Consider the following 21184-nt stretch of genomic DNA (forward strand, 5'->3'; position numbering starts at 1 on the left):
CATTGGCAGGGAGCTTAAGTTTATAGTGCACTGTGCCAATTTTATGGCCATGATGGCGAGGTATCAATTTGCCCTTTGGGACCGCATTTCCCCCCAGGTTTCCCTCATTCCCGATGACCAACGTCCATCGGTCCTAGCAGTGCAGGCTGAGGGAATGTCTCTTGCGAGACAACAGTTAGCTGCTGCCAGACATGTGACGGATTCGTCGAGTAAAGCTATAGCCTCTGCTATAGTTATTAAGAGACATGCCTGGCTGCGCCAGTCGGCGCTTCCCTTAGATACTAAGGCTCGCATAGAGGATCTCCCTTTCGAGGGCACGGTTCTCTTTAGTAATCAGACCGACACTTTCTTAGACCGCCTCAAAAAGAATAAGACGAACGCCAAGTCCCTTGGTATTACTCGTCAGACCTCTGATAACAGGAGCCGTTATTTCGGCCGTTCCGCTGGTCAATCTTCCCGCCCATTTAGGTTCCAGGCCCCTCCTCAGCACCCCCCCTTCCGTCCATCTTTTCCTCGTCCACAACAGGACAGGAAATTCTCCAATAAGAATAAATCACGCAGGGGTCAGAGGGGATCCCCTGGTTCCTTCCCCAGGGCAAAACAAGCACGACTAAATGTACATGTTGATTTTTGTGACCGGTTGTCACTGTTTTATTCCCAGTGGTCGTTTATCACTACCGATGTTTGGGTTCTTAAAATAATAAAATATGGTTATTTCATCGAATCTGATTCTCTTCCTCCTTTTAGGCCGGTTGCCCATGCTGTCTCTCGTGACCCTGAGCCCCTTTCTGCGGAAGTCAAGGCCTTACTGGCTAAGGGCGCAATCTCCGAAGTGCTCCCTCCAGACCAGAATCATGGCTTCTACTCCCGTTTTTTTTTAGTGGACAAGAAAGGCGGTGGAAAGCGCCCTATCCTGGACCTACAGGATTTAAACCTGTTGTCAAGACTAGGAAGTTTCGTATGCTTACCCTACCTGAAGTGCTCCCCTTCCTTGATGCGCACATGTGGTTCGCAGTATTGGACCTTCGTGACGCGTATTTTCATATTGCGATTCATGAGGAGTGCCGCTGTTATTTACGTTTCTGGTGCAATAACAGGTGCTACCAGTATAATGTCTTGCCATTTGGCTTGTCCACTGCCCCTAGGACTTTCACTAAGTGCCTCGCCGTAGTGGTCGCGCACCTTGCACTTCAAGGATGCGTTATATTTCCTTACCTTGATGACTGGTTGGTGGTGGCCCATTCAGAATCTGAATTATCCTCACGCATGGATTGGATTCTTGCAACACTTCATAATCTAGGACTCCTAGTCAATTTTGAGAAGTCTCACCTAACCCCTGCACGGGTTCAGATGTTTATTGGGGCACGTTTGGATGCCTCTTTGGCCCGGGCTTTTCTTCCTCCACCTAGAGCTCATGCCATCAGAAAACTGATTAACAGTTTTGTCCGCAATAGGTTCCAGTCAGCACATCGAATACAAAAGTTGTTGGGCCTTATGGCCTCCACCACGGCGGTGGTGGAGTTTGCTAGGCTTAGGATGCGACCACTGCAAAACTGGTTTGTTAGAGCCTTTACCATTAATGTGGACTCGCAATTTAAGCGTTTGTCCATCCCCAGATACGTCTTATCCTCTCTACGATGGTGGACGTTGGATGTCAATGTCCTGTCAGGGGTTCCCTTCCGTAGACAATCTCCGGACAGGTTTCTATTCACTGACGCCTCCCTGGTGGGTTGGGGGGCTCACTGCGACCATCTTACAGTACAAGGGAGATGGTCTCCTTCGGAGTCTTTATTGCATATTAATTTGCTTGAGCTTCGTGCCATCCGTCTCGCTCTGTCTTCGTTTGCAGGGTACCTGATGGGTCGGCGCGTTCAAATCGCCACAGACAGCTCCACCACCCTGTTTTATCTAAACAAGCAGGGCGGCACAAGGTCCGTTTCGCTCTGCAAAGAAGCCAGCGACATCTGGGAATGGGCCATACATCACGACACCTCCCTCTTAGCAATTCACATTGCGGGCAAGAGCAACACACTAGCCAATGCCCTGAGCCGCTGTCCAGACCTGTCTCACAAGCTCACAGTGAACACTACATGCCTACAACATGTTTTTCATCACTGGGGTCGTCCTCTAATAGACCTTTTTGCCACACAATCCAATGCGGTATCCCCCAGATTTTACTCCAGGGCGGGGGTCAGCCCAGGCTCTCTGGGAGACGCCTTCCAAATTCCCTGGAAGGGGACCCTGTTTTATCTGTTTCCCCCGTTCCCTCTACTTCAGAGGGTCATTGCCAAGGTGATCCAGGACAACAAAGATGCCATCCTTGTCACTCCCTACTGGCCCAGGAGATCATGGTTCGCAGTGCTCAAGTCACTTGCACACGGACAGTGTCTACTTCTCCCAAGAGACCCCTCCCACCACCCTCCCAATCTGCAACTAGCGGCTTGGAGGGTCCTACCCCGAGCCTATGGTCTGACAGAGTAGCCCAGGTGCTTCTCCATTCGCTCAAAGCTTCCACACGTCGTTCTTACGACAATAAGTGGAGGCGCTTCTCTGACTGGTCATCAGATAAGGGCATCTCTCCTGTTACCTGCCCCTTGTCTGGTATTTTTGACTATCTACTGTTCCTTAAGGATGAGGGCTTATCCAATTCATCTGTTAAGGTTCATTTGGCCGCTATATCGGCCTTTCACCCAGAGGTTGACTCCTTCTCGGTTTTCTCACACCCCCTCTCCAAAAAGTTTTTGAAGGGTCTAAATAATTTATTTCCACCCGCTGCCTTGCCAGTTCCCCAGTGGAGCCTGTCTCTAGTGCTCACTCGTCTCATGACTTCCCCCTTTGAACCCCTGGCCACCTGTAATTTGGCCTTGCTTTCCTTTAAGACCGCGTTTCTGGTCGCAATTACCTCAGCTAGGAGGGTGAGCGACTTGTCGGCTCTTTCCCATTCCCCTCCATACACTGTCTTCCACTCTAATAGGGTGGTCCTTAGAACTAAGTTATCATTCCTGCCCAAGGTAGTGTCTGCATTTCACCTTTCACAGGACATCGTCCTACCTGTTTTTTCCCCTAACCCGTCTTCAGACGCTGACAAAGCCCTTCATTCGCTCGACGTAAGGAGGGCTCTCCTGTTCTATATTAACCGTACCCAATCCTTTAGGGCTGTGGACAACTTATTTGTCTGTTTTGGGGGAAAACACAAAGGTCAGCGGGCATCTCCTCAAACCATCTCTAGATGGATTACATGTACTATTAAATTGGCTTTTGACCTTGCTCACCAGGATTGCCCTCCCATGATCAAGGCTCATTCTACCAGGGCGTATGCGGCTTCTATCGCCTTCTCGTCAAGAGTAGATATCCGGGACATCTGCAAAGCTGCCACTTGGTCCACTCCATCGACATTCATGAAACACTACGCTGTGGATGTGGATTCAGCAAAGGATGCAGCTGTGGGACGTGCAGTGTTGCAGTCCTTATTCCGGTGATGTCCCACACCCACCGTCCTGGTAAGCGAGCTCGCTACTCTCCCAATGTGGGACTGCATAGAAGCCATTCAGATGAAAAACAGAGTTTCACTTACTGTAACTGTTGTTCATCTGATGGATCTTCTATGCAGTAACACATTCCCTCCCTCCTTCCCCGCTGTGGGACCTTTCCGCTTGTATGGTGGTTGGTTCCGTGGCGGCAGGTTGGAGAACTGGAGGGAAGAGTGCTCCCTCCTCCTTGGGTCATGTGACTCGGGGCGGGGAGATTGCATACCCGAGGGGAGGGGGAGCACTCTTTTGGAATTTGCTGGAAGCTGACAATTCTTTTCTGTGGCTGGCCTGCGCCTGCGCAGTCCCAATGTGTAACTGCATAGAAGATCCATCAGATGAACAACAGTTACAGTAAGTGAAACTCTGTTTATATCAGCGCTTTAATCTTCTGTTCTTGGCTGATCCCATCACTTTCCCTCTGGATTTGTGTTCCCAAGTAGTGACTGGCAGGTCCCAACTCTGTCACTTCTACTTCTTTGCTTATGTGATGTACCAGTGTCTTGTAGTCAGCTGGGTCTTCATAAGCAATAATCAGATCATCAACATAGGATAAAATAAAAGTCCATTTACCTTTTTCATGTTTGATATACAGGCACTGATCATTCTCACTTCTCTTAAAGTTCGCTTGAAGAAGAATGTCATTCAGCTTTGCATTCCATGCTCTGGCAGCCTGCTTTAGTCCATAGATGCTTTTCTGCAGCTTGCACACAAGTCCCTCTTCTCCTTTCTGGATGAACCCTGGGGGTTGTTGCATGTAGATTTCTTCTTCCAGCTCGCCATGCAGGAAAGCAGTCTTCACATCAATGTGATCAACACTCATGTTCTTGCTTGCTACAACACTCAAGAGAGTCCTAATAGTGGTATGTTTAACCACAGGCGCAAATGTCAGGTCAAAATCTATGCCAAATTTCTGTGAATATCCCTTTGCTACGAGCCTGGCTTTGTAGCGCTGGACCTCATCATTGGCATCTCGTTTGCGTTTAAAGACCCACTTGCACCCTATTGCCTTCCTGTTGGAGGGCAACTCAACTAAAGTCCAAGTCTTGTTCTTGTGTAGAGAGCGGATCTCCTCTCTTGCAGCTTGCTTCCACAGCTGCCCTTTGTTCTGGAGGCAGTTTGGAAATATCACTCCAGGAGGTTGGCTCGAGTTCGTTCACTGTTCTTGCAAGGTAAGACAATCTTGGTGGTGGTACACCTCAGTTGGTGCGTTCTGACCTCCTCACTGCACACTGTGTAGCTTGTTCCGCTTCATCAGGCTCCTCTGGTTCAGCAGCCCCCTCTGGTTGGACATCTGTTGCTTCTGCCTATTGTGGGTTCGCCAAAGGTCCCTCAGGCTCCTCAGTGTCTTCCTCTTTAGGGCTGAAGTCACCAGGGCACCTGAATGTGCTGTCCACTTCTGCCTTTACTCCCTCTGAAGCTGGCGGTGTTTGGCTTTCATCAAAGTAGACTGCTTGACTGATGGAGATTTTCTTAGAGACTGGGTCTTAGATTCTGTAACCCTTGCTCCTGGCTGAATAGCCTACAAAAATGCCCTCATGTGTTGTGTCATTCAGCTTACTGCGTTTTTCCTTTGGAACATAAGCGTAGGCCTTGCTGCCAAAAACGCTTAAATGCTGCATGGGAGGCTTGTGGCCGTGCCAAAGCTCAAAAGGTGTCTTCCCAGTGGCCTTTGTGGGCAGTCTATTTCGTGTATATGTAGCTGTCATTATAGCTTCCCCCCAAAAGCTGTTTGGAAGTTGTGCATCATTAAGCATGCATCTCACCATTTCAATCAGAGTTCTGTTCATTCTTTCTGCCATGCCATTCTGCGCTGGATTATATGCCACTGTCAGTTGATGTTCAATGCCTTCATCTCTCAGGAACTGCTCCACTGCCTTAGATGTGTTCTCTCCGGCCCCATCCGAATGGAGAACCTGTATTTTCCGGTTAAATTTATTCTGCACGAGAGCTGCATACTGCTTGTTTTTCCAATACCTGGGATTTCTCAGAGAGCAAATACAAGACAGTATAACATGAGAAATCATCTATAAACAACACAAAATATCGAAAATTACCCAGTGTTGGCTCCAGAGGTCCACAGAGATTACAATGGACTAATTCTAGAGGCTTTGTTGTTCTCTTTTCACTCTTCTTTGGAAAGGGTCTGTTTACTCTTTGGACTTAATGCAACAAACACAGTTAGTATCAAAATCACAATCTGAAAGATATAAATCTTGGGTTGGAGGAACATCAGCACACAGTTCATGGAAGTCAGCATCCTTCTCCTCCTGAACAACTGGCAAACCATTGCGTCCCTCTGTTATCATGCAAGGTTTTCCATTTAGTGAAATTGTACATCTCGTCCCTTTTGCATTACTTTCATATCCTTCAGCAGCAAGCTTACTCCAAGAAATTAGGTTACTTCTGAAATCAGGAATATACAAAACATCCTTCAATGGAAATTCACATATTTCATCACCTTCTAGTTGACAGTTCAAGGTTTCAGTCCATCTCTGTCGGGCAAAGACCCTGGTTCCATTCCCCATAATTACTTCCTGAGGGGAAATTTCTTCTAAATCAATAAAAAAAGGCTTTCCTATTTGAAACATGTATGGTGGACCCTGTATCCAGGAGAAAGCGGGATGTTTCATAAGATTTTTCTGCAATTGAATAGTTAAAATGTCTGGGTTTGTCATCATATCGCCTTCTTTCTGAGCCTCTTTCTCTCTCCTGTTCACGCTGCTTATGGGGACAGTGTGACACCTTGTGGCCAACCTCTGAACAACCAAAGCACACCAGATTCCTTGAACTCATCTGAGGGGAGGGGTTCTTTGCTCTCGCGCCAAAACCGTTCCCTTTAAACCGGCCGTTTGTCTCCCTCTTCGGTCCCTCCCATCTTCCCTCGTGGCTCGACCTTTCTTTGTTCTCATGAAGAGAGGCATTTGGTGTTTTAAAACCGTGTTCCGTTACAGTAACCTTATGAGCAAACTCCTCAGAGAGGGAATTCCCTGATCCCTGCAAGATTTCTCTGCGAGCTATTTCTGTACTTATTTCTTCAGCTGCTGAGTCTAGGGTCAGATTACCTTTAAACTTAAACAACCAGGGCAGTAAGATTGTCTGGAAGACTCATGAATAGAAAGGCAAGCTTATCGTCATTGTCCAATTTCGACCCCGCCAGCTCCATTTGCGAGATTAACTCCTTCAGTTTAAAAACGTGCGCTTCAAAATCACTCCCTTCCTTAAAGGGCGAGCAGATCCGTTTCTTGTTCAATGCAACTATATACGGCCAGCCCGTTTTAGTCACTGACTTAATAATTCCCTCTTTCATTTCCTTGGCAGTGTCCATGCCTTTTAGGGTGCATAATAATTCATTCCCAATGCTTGCTGCAATTAATCGTTTGGCCCTTCGGTTGCCTTTAATCCAATCCTCACCAGGATTATCGGGCTTCGGTTTATCAACAAAGTCAAGTAAGTCTTCTGAATCAAGGGCAAATTCTAATCGAGTTTCCCAGGCGGAAAAATTTCCTTTCTTTAAAATCACAAGGTCGTGATTATCGGCCAATTTACTGGATGCTATCGTGGCTTATTCGTACACAGGGCCCCCAAAAGTATAGGAGTGTGTTTGATCTCACCCTTCTTCTTTCCAAGAGATGCCCTTCTTCCTCCATTTGTAGGGATTCCACCAGTCCTTTCGGTGGCCGGAAAGCGAATCTGTAACCCTTCGATGTTCAGGAAGCAGCTTCAAAACGGGCTCCACGCAGGAACACAATCAGGATCAAAATCCAAAATCTGGGTTTTCAAAAAACTGGGCAAACATAACCTGTTGGAATATCTGTTGTGGAGATATTCCTGTATTTAGCAGAGTGCCTTAAGCTTAGCAGCAGCAGAAGCTACACGTGCGTGCGTGTGTGAAAATAAAAGGAGCATCAGTCGTTTGCTCTAATCAAACTAAAGTACATTTATTGTTGAAATACACATTGGATAGGAAAGGACAAACAAGAGTTCTCTATCCTGATCTACCTTGCTAATTGGTATAAGAGGGTATCTGCCTTCCACTCCATCTTGGGGTGGGAAGGCCTGGACGTGCGGAGCGCCCATCTCCTAGGTCTTGCTTGGGTGACGGGCAAAGGCAAGAGAGGGGGGGGGAAGTTTCCCTGACAATACATCTCTAAACATCAAAGGGGACAGGAAATGAGGGTGAGGTGTAACTACATATACCTCCCGAGTCCTGTCTATCTATCTGACTCTCTGTGGTCGGTCTCCCCTCTTAATGTGTAGGCAAGTGACACTGTTAGGAAGGGCAGATTTTCCAACACTAGGTATGCATCATGACCAGTATCCATTTTAACTAGTAGCCATGAATACCCCTTTCCTCCATGAACATGTCCACTTCCCTCTTAAAGTCTTCCATGTTGGCAGCCATCACCACATATTGGGGCAGGGAGTTCCACAATTTAACTATGTGTTGTGTGAAAAAATGCTTCATTTTATCTGCCAGCTGGGTGACCTTGGACTAGTCACAGCTCTCTCAGCCCCACCTACCTCACAGGGTAGGGGAGGGGAAGGGAAGGTGATTGTAAGCTGGTTTGATTCTTCCTTAAGTGGTAGAGAAAGTCAGCATATAAAAACCAGCTCTTCTTCTTCTTATCCACATGTGTGTTGAATGCATACAGGCACATCTCAGTGGAGTGGGGGTAGCTTTTAAGTTGCTGATTCAAATACCTAAGATTGCCAGTGGATCTTTGGGGTGGGTGAGCTTGTTCCAAACTGTCATGCTTTTATATAGCTGCTGCTTACCATGGCTGCTAGCAATAAGAAAGCACTATACGGGGGGGGGGGGCTACCAGCTTTGCAAGCAAGAGGGAGAAGTGTGGAGGAGAGTATGAGGAGGCAAATAGAGAAAAGTGTGTTGGGGGGGCTGAAGGGAGTTTCTGTGGGCTCTGGATGAGACTTTCAGGTTGTCTACTAAAGCAAACCCCATATGGGGTTGCATAACTGAATGGGGGGGGGTCGCAAAAAAATTGGCAACAGTAAATGGTTTCTGAACCTTTTATCAGTGAATGTTTGATCTGCATACCTTTTTTATATACCTATATACCCAGGGTCAAGTAAATATTTCTCAGGTGAAAAGGGGTCGCGAGTGGAAAAAGTTTAAGAAGCCCTGTACTAAAGGATGGTCCAAACTAGCTCGATCTCGTGAGATCTCGGAAGCAAAATAGGGTCAGCCCTGGTTAGTATTTGGTTGGAAAGTTGAGGGTCGCTATGCAGAGGCAGGCAATGGCCAAGCACCTCTGAATAGCTCTTGCCTTGAAAACCTATGGGGTTGCCATAAGTCAGCTGTGATTTGATGGCGCTTTACACACACTACAAGCAGGGAGAGCAGTTTCGGGGGACCCTGGGCAAGATGTCCTCTGTTGGCCCCCACACTGACTGTCCCACTGCATCCGCCACCTCTTTCTCTCCTACTGCATTTGCCCCGCTTGCTCATAGAAACAGAGGCAGAAAGCAGGCAGTGGCCATGGCTGTTGTGTCTTGGGCCTGTCCTGGTCACCAACCAACCCTGCAAGTGAATGGGCTCAGATGCTGGGAGAGGCAAGAAAATGGCAGCAGAAACTCCTCCTACTCCAGCAGCCCTCAGTACTCAGGGGCCGGGGGATGGGTGGGTGGGTGGGCTTGCAGGGGCCTCAGTCCTGCATGGGAGAGATGCAGTGGTGAAGGCAAGCACGACATTTAAATGTAGAAAGCAACTTCCAAAGCAGCACCACATTTCCATTGCAGCCCTCTCTTCCTTTCTTGAGGGACTAGAGAGATCCTCTGGATTGGATCCAGCTGGCTTTTTCACTCCATCTCACTCAATTATCCTCCATACTACAGGCTCCTGCCCACATGGCTTTTGTAAAAGCAAGTCCCGTGGGCAAGGAAGACTCCTCCTTCCTTTTCCACCAGACAAAAAGCTGGCTGGATCCTACCCTCCCTGTGCTGCTGCAAACAGAACGCTGCACCAGCTGGATCTCTGCCTTGGTCCAGCGAGTCAAGTCATAAACCGGTATGGAGAGCCATTGGAAGGAGTTGGATTAGGACGGGAGGGAGAGGTGCCTGCTCAGCCGATGAAGCTTGCTGGGTGATTGTGGGCCAAACTACTTACAGGTTTGTTCTGAGGATAAAATGAAAGAGGAGAGAACTGTGCATGCTGCTCTGAGCTCCTTGGAGGAAGGCAGGATACACACATCTGGGCAAGTCGATAGTAGTTATTTCTTAAAGTAGGAAACTATTGATTGGGGAGCCAGAGAGCAGCCACACCACTGCGGCAAAGGCAAACAGGTCCTTTGTGCGGCACCTGAAAGATTTACAAGTTTTTATTCTAGCAAGGTTTCTCTGGACCAACCCTAACCCACCTTATCAGATGCAAGTAAAGCCTGAAATGGGCCGCAGAGCACATTAATTACTCACACGGAAAGATGACCTCACAAAGATAACCCCTGAAATGCACATGCTTTCTGTGACACTACCTGCAAAAAGTTTTTTATTAATCCATGCACCACAGCATGTGAGAACCTGCCATCCCTGGGCAGACTGTTCCACTTGCTTCATTTACAAAAGTTGCTCTTCTCTGTGGCCATTTATTCATGGAAGGTTTTGCATTGGATTTGCCACACTTTAGATGCACCTTTCCCCCATTCATATTTTCAAAACTCAACAATAAGCCGCTATGCAGAGTTTTGAGAATTCAGATGGGGAAAATGTGCATCTATAGAGTGACAAATCCAATGCAAAACCTTCCATGAATAAATGGCCTGTGTGTTTGCTCCCAGCCCTGTTATTTTGAAAAACAGCAACCCCAGCCCACCCCTGGTTCCAGACGTGTAGGACGTGACCTGCTTTAACAAGAGGTCCAGAATATTTTTTTTCTGGCTCCTCCTCTAGAAAATTCCGGACAGCTTCTTTGTTAATTACTCAGGTTAGCGGTGGCTGCTGCACTTGCCAGGAGCTGCAGCGCCACCTGCAGGCTTTCATTGCTCATCGTCCCTGGGCATCTTTTGTGGAAAGTCTGACATGCAGACCAGCATAGGGTAGCCAAAACAAAACAGAAGTCCAGTGGCATCTTAAAGACTAACATTTATTCCAGTATGAGTTTTCATGAGACAGAACTACAGACACAGTGACAAGAAATAAATTTGCAGCAATTTCAGAAACAGATGATCACAGAAGTGTAGGGAGAAAGAGAAGAAGAGTTGGTTTTTATACCTACTTTTCTCTACTTTTAAGGAGTCTCAAAGCAGCTTACAATCACCTTCCCTTCCTCTCCCCACAATGGACACCTTGTGAGGTAGGTGAGGCTGAGAGAGTTCTGCGAGAACTGTGACTAGCCCAAGGTCACCCAGAAGGCTTCGTTTGGAGGAGCGGGGAATCAAACTTGTTCTCCAGATTAGTCTGCAGCTCTTAACCACTGCACCATGCTGGCATAGAAAGAGGAAATGAACAGAGAGAAACATAATAAATCAGATGAGATTCTCTGTGTGGGAACTTGAGCTGCTTGGGTAGATTAATGGATGTTGGGAGAGGTCAGAGAATCGAGCCTTTCTCAAACGTGCTGAAGATAAACAAAAGGGCAATAAAATAGAGTAAATAACAAACTATTTAATAGTGAGGCAAGTTGAAGCATGCGGAAATTGACCAACATCAGTAAAGGGTTATGGTATAAGACAACATGTTATGAACCATCTGTTGAAGTTATTAAAAAAGTGTTATTAGAAATGATAATGACTTAGCCAGATATTGGAAACAAAAATCAGCTCCAAAGATATCGCTGGTTAAAGAAACATATGTTTTAATTAAGCTAATAACATTTCAGAAAAATAGAGATACAATAAGTTTAGATGAGTTATGGTCACAAACTATAAACAAAATAGAGATTTTATAAATAAGGGCGAGAAAGGGGAATGCATTGTGCTCAGTCAGGACGGAACGATTAATATGAAGACAAATAAGCTGTAGCATAGGAATCCTGTTGTTATTGTTTATATAGATATATTGTATTTTAAATCATGGAGATTGCCTTTTTTCTGCCTCTTTTAGTTGCTGTTATTGTTTATTGTTATTGTTGTTTTCCAATAAAATTTAAAAAAGAAGAAAAAGAAATTATAATGAGGAATCCCAAATGTCAGTTTAAGCCAGGACGACGCAAGGTGTTTAATTTCTTGATTTCTAATTCAGCACTTTGGTGTTGCACAATCCTTTTGAAGGTTCCCCCCACCCCGTCCTGGTAGAACAGTGACATTCAGACCTGCAAAGGTATGTTGAGAAAGGTAAAAGCCCAAGGCCTGGCCAGGCTGCAAAGTGGAAAATCCATTTGGGAAGACACAGCCCCCCTCCCTGCCCTATATCCCCTCTGTCACCTGCAGCTCCCTCCTATCCCTTGCCCTATGTGAATCCCGTCCACACCTTCTTTTCCTTTTCTGCTTCATCCACCCCAGTTTCCACCTCCACCCTTCTTTCCTTTCTTCTGGGTGCTGCTGCTGAGCCTATTTTGACCCTATCCTGTTTCCAAGGCCCCACCAGGGTCCTTTATTATGCATCATCATACAACTGTTTGGTCATTCAGTACAGAGAGGCAGCAAATGAATATTTATCACATCCCTGCATTTCTTCCATTGTGGGACTCAAGAGAGCTTATATAGGGGTGGAGTTCATTAGAAGTGTTCTTCAAGCATCTGGATCTTAGAGCAACTTGCTCAGCTCTGGTTATGAAGCCAAGGGATTTGCACCTGTGGTGTGCGCACTGAATATGTGTGCCCATTTCTTTGTAGCTCTGATCCAGTCAAAGTTGAGCACTTTGGAGCCCCACTGATTTCAGTAAGCAAGATTTTGAGCATGGGATTAATTTTTACCAATGAGATCAATGGGACATCAGAGTGCTGAACTTTGGCTGAAGTTTATGTTGCAGAACCTGCTGAGCAGGTCAGAAATTAAGGAAAATATTCCCCATCCTATGCTTTCCCAGAAGAATGTACTCCAGTAGAGGTGCTTCTGCAGAATGTGGCATGAAAAGAGAGACAAAGGTCACCTGTGCAATCTATGTGATTGTGAGCATGTGAATGTTCCAAACCCTGCAAAGAAAGAACAACCTGATCAGAACTGGGTTTACTTCAGACTCAAAAATTTCGTTACCTGTACTTGTTGAACAAGTAGGCATAATTGTTCCAGTTGGGCACTGTTTAGTCTGCAAACGATGCTATTTAATTTATCCTGGTTCTCCTTATCATGATGTTCTGTAGGGCATTAAAGCTCAATATTCAACTACAGGAAATCTTCCACCATATCCTTATTTGGTCAACAGCCCTGTAATGGCAGCCAGTACAAGGATACCCACATTGCATGTGCTTACTAAGGCCACTTGGTGAATTTGGGACAGAGGCTAGAGTTGAACAGAGGGCCTTTCAGTCACAGAATCGTAGAATTGGAAGGGACCACCAGGGTCATCAGCCCCTGCACAATGCTGGAAATTCAATACTACTCCCCCCCACACGCCCAGTGACCCCTACTCCATGCCCAGAAGATGGCCAAGGTGCCCTCCCTCTCAGGATCGGCCTAAGGTCATAGAATCAGCACTGCTGACAGATGGCCATCTAGCCTCTGCTTCAAGGGAAGGAGCGCTCACCACCTCCCGAGGAAGCCTGTTCCGCTGATGATAATTCCCAGTGGGTCGCTGTGTTCGTCTGTCTGCAGTAGAAGAAAAGGGCCAGAGTCCAGTAGCACCTTAAAGACTAACAAAAATATTTTCTGGCAGGGTATGAGCTTCCGTGAGCCACAGCTCACTTCTTCAGATACAGCTAGAATGTGAATCCATCTGTCTTTAATTCCCAGTGGGTAGCCGTGTTAGTCTGTCTGCAGTAGTAGCAAAGGGCCAGAGTCCAGTAGCACCTTAAAGACTAACAAAAATATTTTCTGGCAGGGTATGAGCTTCCGTGAGCCACAGCTCACTTCTTCAGATACAGCTAGAATGTGAACCCATCTGTCTTTAAGTAGAGGAGAGTGAATTCAGACAAGCCTTAGTATGTCAACGTGAACAGTATGTCCATGTGAATAGCTGGCGTGTTGGGATTCGGCGTGGCCTGCAGAAGAGCCTGTGGTGTCCAGGGGAGAGACGAGGAGCCGCTCTAAGGGTTAGTCCGGGGCCGCTTTTCTAGTCCCTAAACCCCACCGGTTTGGGTCGTTATTCCCCGACCCTTCCAGCAGCCCTGCAAGGCAGACCGTCGCTGTCCCCTCCCGTGATTATCTTCCGCGCTCATCTTCCGAAGGGGCGGGGGTCGGAAGAAGAGGCTTTTCCACCGCAGAGCCGAGCGGGGCCTTTGTGCGCAAAGCGGCCGGGCGAGCGGCTGCGGGGCGGGCGGCGCGGCGCGGCGCGGGGCTCCTTCCCCTTCCCCCGCTGACCGGAGCGGGGGGATGCCCTGCGAAGCAGCCGCCGCCGGGGCTTCGTGGCGAGCAGGCGGGGCGTCGGCTCCCCCGCCCCGCCGGGGCGCTTCGGCCAGCGGACCCCCCTCGGGCTCCAGGCGGCCGAGGAGCGGAGGAGGCGGAGGCAGCGGCGGGATGGAGCCGCCGGCCGGAGAGGAGGCGAGCGCGGCCCAGGCGGCCCGGGGCCCCGGCTCGCCTCCCCGCGGCAAGGGGGGGCGGCGAGGCGGGGCCAGGGGGCCGCCGCGCCTCCGGCGGGCCGTCGCCGTGGACAGCTCCAAGGCGCGCACCTCGCTCGGCGCCCTCAAGATCAGCCTGCGCCAGCTGCGCTGGAGAGAGGTGAGCGGCGGGGCTGCGGGGCTGGAGGCCGCCTGTCGCCGGAGAGCCCGGGGATCGAACCCGCCACCTTCGCGCGCCGAGCAGGCCCTTGAGCCGCGCCATCCCCCCTCCCGAGAGCGAGCTTGCTGGAGGCCCGACCCGCTGGGATGGGCTCAAAGGGCGCAAACGCGCGGCGCTGGAGCCTCCTTTCTTCCCTGTTCCAGCCAGGATGCAGCCAGGATCGAACGCACGAACGTTCGAAGAACGTTCAGCCAGGATCGAACGCACGAACGTTCGAAGAACGTTCAGCCAGGATCGAACGCACGAACATTCTTCCCTGTTCCAGCCAGGATTCAGCCAGGATCGAACGCACGAACGTTCGTGCGTTCGATCCTGGCTGGATCCTGGCTGGAACAGGGAAGAACGTTCGTGCGTTCGATCCTGGCTGGAACAGGGAAGAAAGGAGGCTCAAGCGGCCGGGCGTTTTCCCCCAACGCGCGGCAGGCCGGCCCGGAGAAGCGGTGGGAGAGGAGGCCGGGCCCCGTTGCGGGTCGTTTGAGCCTGGAGGGCCGGGTGACTGGCGGGGCCCCCGTTGAAACCCACCGCAGCGCGAAAAAGAAAAAAAGGGGGGTGGGTTTTCCGGGAAGGCCTCTAAGCCCAGATGGGCTGCTCTGGGACTGGGATGGCAGCCCCCCCCAAGGGGGTTGACAGCCCCTGGAGCTCAAAGAAGTGTTCTGGGGTGGGGATGACAGGCCCCCTTCCAAGGGAATTGACCGCCCCTATGCTTCTGAGCCCCCAGGCTGTTCTGGGGGCTTGGTTTTGAGTTTTAAGAATATGGATAGTATATAGATGGGGGAAATGTGCATCTAGAGCACATTTATATAGATGGGGGAAATGTGCATCTAGAGCAGTGGTTCCCAACCTTTTTTTGACCAGGGACCACTAGGACTTTTTTGTTCGGTGCAGAGACCCCAAGGTTCAAAATTAAAATTCCAAGAATTTGAAAATAAACTGTAATCATAACTGTTAGTTAAACATTAAACTTAGAATAATATGTGAATATATTTTTTATAATAGAGAACTTTTAATTGAAAGTATTAATTTATTATGGGTCTATAACTTTGTTTCGCGGACCTTATTTTAGTTCTCGCGGACCCCTGGGGGTCCGTGGACCCCTGGTTGGGAACCAGTGATCTAGAGAGAGGCAAACCCAAGGCAAAACCTCCCATGCATATATGCTCGCTGTCCCTGGAGATGGTGCAACCGAACCAGGGAGTTCTGTGTACAACAACAGGCACTACACCACGAGGCCACGTTCCCACGTTCAGTGTTGTTTACTATGGCCGGCAGCAGCTTTCCAGGGCAAAGGCCAGGCTTTCCTCTGGGTCAGAGTTAAGGACAGATGAGCCCATTAACTCGGCTTCGGGCTCTCTGTCACGGGTGTCCTCCTCTACCCTCTGCTCGGCAGCTGCAACCAGCAAGTGCCAACAGTTCCTCTTGCAAGATTGGCAACTCCAACCTCCAGGGCCAATGTGAAGTTAATGTTAGATCAGTGGTTCCCAACCTTTTTTTGACCAGGGACCACTAGGACTTTTTTGTTTGGTGCAGGGACCCCAAGGTTTAAAATTAAAATTCTGAGAATTTGAAAATAAACTTTAATCATAACTGTTAGTTAAACATTAAACTTAGAATAATATTTGAATATATATTTTTATAATAGAGAACTTTTAATTGAAAATATTAATTTATTTTGGGTTTATAACTTTGTTTCGCGGACCTTAATTTAGTTCTCGCGGACCCCTGGGGGTCCACAGACCCCTGGTTGGGAACCAGTGGTACAGATAGATAAGTAGACAGACAGATTGATATTCCTGGGGAAATTACCATACTGTTATGTGTGTGCCACAAAGGGTGTTTGCCTGAGCGATTGTGATATCATCGCTAGCAAATGCATGCGCTCCTCTGGTAGTTGGCTTAACAAGCAAAGCCGTCTTGTTTGTGTTGGATGTCCTGTGGACAAAGCGAAGCTCGGACTTGCCCCGCCGTGCAGCACTTGCCAGGCAACTGTGCGTAAAGCGGGCCTGGCGCTCCACGGTCACCCTCCAGTTACTCGTAAAAACACAGACCGGTCTTTAATGAAGTTCAGCCCCGGGCTGGCTGCCGCTCTGCCCCCTGGGTCTGCGTCTTCTGCCTGGAGGGCGGAGAGAGGCTCCGATTGCTTCAGGTGCTTGAAAGTAGAGGAAATGAGGATGAGGGTTTGGGCACTTTCGCACCTGCCGAATAATGCACTTTCAATCCACTTTCAAAGCATTTTGAAGCTGGATTTTACTGTGTGAAATGGCTTTCTCTGCCCTGGCCGCCACCTGGTGGAATAGTCTCCCCAGTGAGATTAGGGCCCTGTGGGATCTTCAAGAATTCCACAGGGCCTACAAGACGGAACTATTCTGCCAGGCCTATGGTTGAGGCCAGCTACAGTTCTCCCTATAAATATTGACATCCCTAACACCCTCCCCCCCCTCCTTGTTTTAGACTATCCTGGGACTTGTCTACCTGCTTGCCTGGCTGCAGCCAGATATTCGCTTTTTTGGCGCCATTGGGCATCTTTGCCCTTACTTATTAGAACGGCATTGAGCTATTTTAACTGTAGTTTTAATGTTTTTATTCTGTTTTTATCATATTTGGTATTCTTGTGAGCTGTCCTGAGCCTGGCCTTTGGCTGGGGAGGGTGGGGTAGAAATGTAATTAATTAATTAATTGGTTAAATAATAAAAAATCCACCTGCAAACAATTGTTAAAGTGGATTGAAAGTGGATTATTAGGCATGTGTGAACTGGAGCACCCTGTGGTCTAAGGCCAGTCCTGCCTTTGCTGAGAGTCTTTTGGGCTTTCTCTGTGCGAAGCCGGTATTCTGATGTGGAGCTAGGGGCCACCCTCCCCCAACGGGGGTCGTTCCTGGGTAACTGTCCAAGATGCAGTGAAACTAGACCAAAAGTATGGCTCGTGCCAAAGTAGTTGTTGAAAAGGGTGTCTTATCAGGACATCCCACTAGGGACTTGTGTGTCATATTTGTTGTAAGATCAAAATTGTGGTGCCCCATCTCTTCCCCCCCCCCACGCTCTATACATGCAGAACTGCTGTGTCACCTCTCAGTCTGTCTGTCTCAGTCCCCAACATTCCGTCTCATTTTAACATAGCCATGGAGGTCTTGGGCAAAAGTGATTCTGAGGCCCTGCCCAAAAATCCAGGATGAGGCCCATCATCACTGCCACCACCCCTGCCCCCTGGCATCTTTGCTGGGCTGCCATCTCCTCTGCAGTGGGAACACCTCCCCAGCCTCCCCATGGCCATCCTGGGCCCAAGCACAGGTCAGCCCTCGCCCTGTGCAACATGAGCACCATCAGAGACAGCTGTCCAAGCTCTGGACTGGGTAAGTGTGAATGTCAGCAGCCAACTGCCCAAGCCCCAAATGGGGTCAGTGCAAGGAGAGCAGAGGTTTTCTCTTCTTTCTTTCCCTCTGTTAGGGTCTAGGGGAAATTGGGGACCCCTCCAGTATGGGGCCTGGGCAGCTGCCCCAGTTGCTCATTGCTTAAGACCACCAAGCTGGTGGGTATCTCTTCCAGCCACCCACCTAACATCTGACATTTCAATAGATGTTGGCCACTGCCAACAACTTTTAAGCCCAAGGGCTAGACATTTGGCCTCGTTTTACAATAAAACAGAAGCTGAGGATCTTCATAAGTTGAATTGTGTGACCAGTCAGTGCTCCCATAGAGTTGCAGCTATGCACACGGGCTGTCAATCTTTTCCTTCCTTTCCCTCAACATCTTTTTTCTCCCTTGGGGCCTCTCTTTCCTTATCCTACCTGCCTGCCTCCAGGCGCTGCTCTTGTGGGTTTTCCATTCTGTTCTCACCTCTTCCTGTCCCATTGTGACTGTTCCTAGGAGCAAGCTTTGTGCTGTGGAGTCCTTGGCAGCCAGTTGCCCCGCAACTTAGCCACAAGAACTCGTTCTGCTCAATTGGGTCTTTATGGCTAGTTTCTACAGCTTCACAGCTCTTTTGATAGACACCTTGAAAGACTGACAGAGGGCTTTGCTGAGCTTTGACATATGTATTTCCTTCATCTCAAAGCAAGCGAGGATCTGTTGACAGTTGTGCATACTCCACATTAAAGGTTTTAAAAATATTTTCCCCAAACTACTCCAATTCTGTGCCAAACACCCCCTTGCGTTCTGCAGTTGGTTCAAAAGCTAAGCAAGGTCGGCCCTGGTTAGCGGGTGGGAGACCACCAAGAAAATCAAGGGTTGCTACGTGGAAAAAGGCAGTGGCAAACCACCTCTGCTTGTCTCATGCTTGGAATACAATGTAGATGGAGTTACCATGAGTCAGTTGTGACTTGACGGCACATTTTTCTTCTTCTTGTAGACGCACTTCCAAGCATTAAAAAAAAGAAAAAGAAAACTTGAGATACTCAGGAATGGTTCTGAAAAACAGTACAGCATTCTGTGTTTCCATTCATTTTCTCAGAATTGCGGTATACATACACACAGTGTTGGTCTCTCTCTGCCCTGACGTTTCAGGCTGCACTTGATGCTGGCCATACATCACATGAACACATGAAGCTGCCTTCTACTGAATCAGACCCTCGGTCCATCAAAGTCAGTATTGTCTACTCAGACCAGCAGCGGTTCTTCAGGTTCTCAGGCAGAGGACTTTCACATCACCTACTTGCCTAGTCCCTTTAGCTGGAGATGCCAGGGATTGAGCCTGGGACCTTCTGCATGCCAAGCAGATGCTCTACCACTGAGCCACAGCCCCTCCCCATTTTATTTGCTTCTCTGCTCTCTGACCAAATGAACTTTCCAAGACTGCTTGCATTTCTTGGAATGCACATCATTCTGCATTCAAGGGGGTTGTCAAATATTTTAAAAGTTCAACAATGATGCGGGTGATAAAGACCTTTTTGTGGTGTCAAAGGCCTTCAAAACAGCAGTGGGGAGCCTGACCCTCTGAGAAAAGCATGTGACTCACATTGGAAACAAAACTGAGGGGTTAAGCAGATGTTGCCAGGGGGGATACCTTCCCTGCATGCCTCTCCCCCTCACATCCTCATAGTGACTGCTGGAAGACAATGGACTTTGTGATGTCATTGTGGGGTAAAATGCCCCACCTCCTGCTGCAGACAGCTAGTGTCCTGAGGAGGGAGCAGGTGGAATGTACTCCACAGTGACAGCAGGGTATATGTTGTGTTCAGCTGGGCTTTACACTAGAAAGGTGTGGATTGGTGGCAGCCCCATCTGTGTCTCTCTTAACTTCCAATTAGGCACTCAGGTTGGGTGTACTGAAGAGTAGGAGGGGAAGAAAAGTGTGTACTACTCTCAGGAGCCCATAACTGGAGTGATGTTCTGATGTACTTCTGGGTAACAGCATGTGTGAACAAGATCTAGGGGTACAGCTGGACTGCAAGCTGAATATGAGCAGTCAGTGTGATGCAGCGGCAAAAAAAGGCTTATGCAGTCTTGGGGTGTATCAACAGAGGCATAACATCCAAATTGCAAGATGTCAGTCCCGCTTTATACTGCATTGGTCAGGTTCTGGAGGCCTCACTTCAAGAAGAGGAAGAAGAAGAGTTGGTTTTTATATGCCTATTTTCTCTGCCTTTTAAGGAGAATCAAACCGGCTTACAATTTCCTTCCCTTCCTCTCCCCACACCTTGTGAGGTAGGTGGGGCTGAGAGAGTTCAGAAAGTTCAGTGACTAGCCCAAGGTCACCCAGCTGGCTTCATGTGTAGGAGTGGGGAAACCAGCCTGGTTGATCACATTAGAGTTTGCCCCTCATGTGGAGGAGTGGGGAATCCAATCTGGTTCTACAGATTAGAGTCTACCGTTCTTTACCACTACACTACGCTGGATGTGGACAGAATGGAAAGGGGGCAGAGTAGGGTGAAGAGGAGGATCAGGGGCCTGAAGACCAAGCCTTACGAGGAAAGTTAGGGGCTGTGGCTCAGTGGTAGAGCATCTGCTTGGCATGCAGAAGGTCCCAGGTTCAATCTCTGGCATCTCCAGTTAAAGGGACCAGGCAAGTAGGTGATTTGAAAGACCCCTGCCTGAGAACCTGGAGAGCTGCTGCCCATCTGAGTAGACAATATTGATTTTGATGGACCAAGAATTTAATTCAGTATAAGGTACTTCATGGCTTATGTGATTTGGGGATGTTCAGTCTGGAAAAGAGGAGGTTGAGGGGGTACATGATTGCTGTCTTTTAAGTATTTGAAAGGCTGTCACTTAGAGAAGGGCCAGGAGCTGTCCCTGTTGGCAGCAGAGGATAGGACTCGCAATAATGGGTATAAATTACAAGTGCAAAGGTACCAGCTGGACATTAGGAATTTTTCTTTACAGTGAGAATAGTTCAGCAGTCTTCAAGCAGCGGCTGGGAGAACACTTGTCAGGGATGCTTTAGGGTGATCCTGCATTGAGCAGGGGGTTGGACTAGATGGCCTGTATGGCCCCTTCCAACTCTATGATTGTAGGATTCTATGTCTGGACTCATAAGGGAAGTTTTCTGAGCCCCGGCTCATGCTGGCATTGGGATCGTTTGAAGAGAGAAGCTGATAGACCATCAGCCAAATTTACTGAAATATTTCAACTACTCGTTTACATCCCGTCTCCCCCTTCCTAATAAAGAGGTTCCCCCCCAAAGCAGATTCCAGTAAAATTAAAAAAACAAGCCCTAATCAAATCCTAATAAAACAATAAACAAACAGCAGCCAATAAAAATAATCAGCAGCTGATCATTAAATAACAGATGGTAAAAACAGCAAGAGGCAAGATAGAAACAGAAGCTGAGATCTCAGCACAAAGCAAAGGGAACCGTTTCTACTTTGCACTTCAAGCATAGCTAAGAATATGCTG

At 48.3% G+C, this 21184-nt stretch overlaps 1 protein-coding gene across 1 annotated transcript in view; it reads left to right on the top strand.

Moving 5' to 3' along the window:
• Positions 1–21184, top strand: part of TTLL11 (tubulin tyrosine ligase like 11) — a 110350-nt gene that overhangs the window by 11718 nt on the left and 77448 nt on the right. The window contains exon 3 of the mRNA XM_056860111.1: positions 13808–14297. Coding sequence (XP_056716089.1) covers positions 13808–14297 — 490 coding nt within the window. The remainder of the gene's footprint in view (positions 1–13807; positions 14298–21184) is intronic.

The sequence above is a fragment of the Euleptes europaea genome, chromosome 14 (assembly GCF_029931775.1).
Source record: "Euleptes europaea isolate rEulEur1 chromosome 14, rEulEur1.hap1, whole genome shotgun sequence".
In the NCBI taxonomy this organism is placed as follows: Eukaryota; Metazoa; Chordata; class Lepidosauria; order Squamata; family Sphaerodactylidae; genus Euleptes; species Euleptes europaea.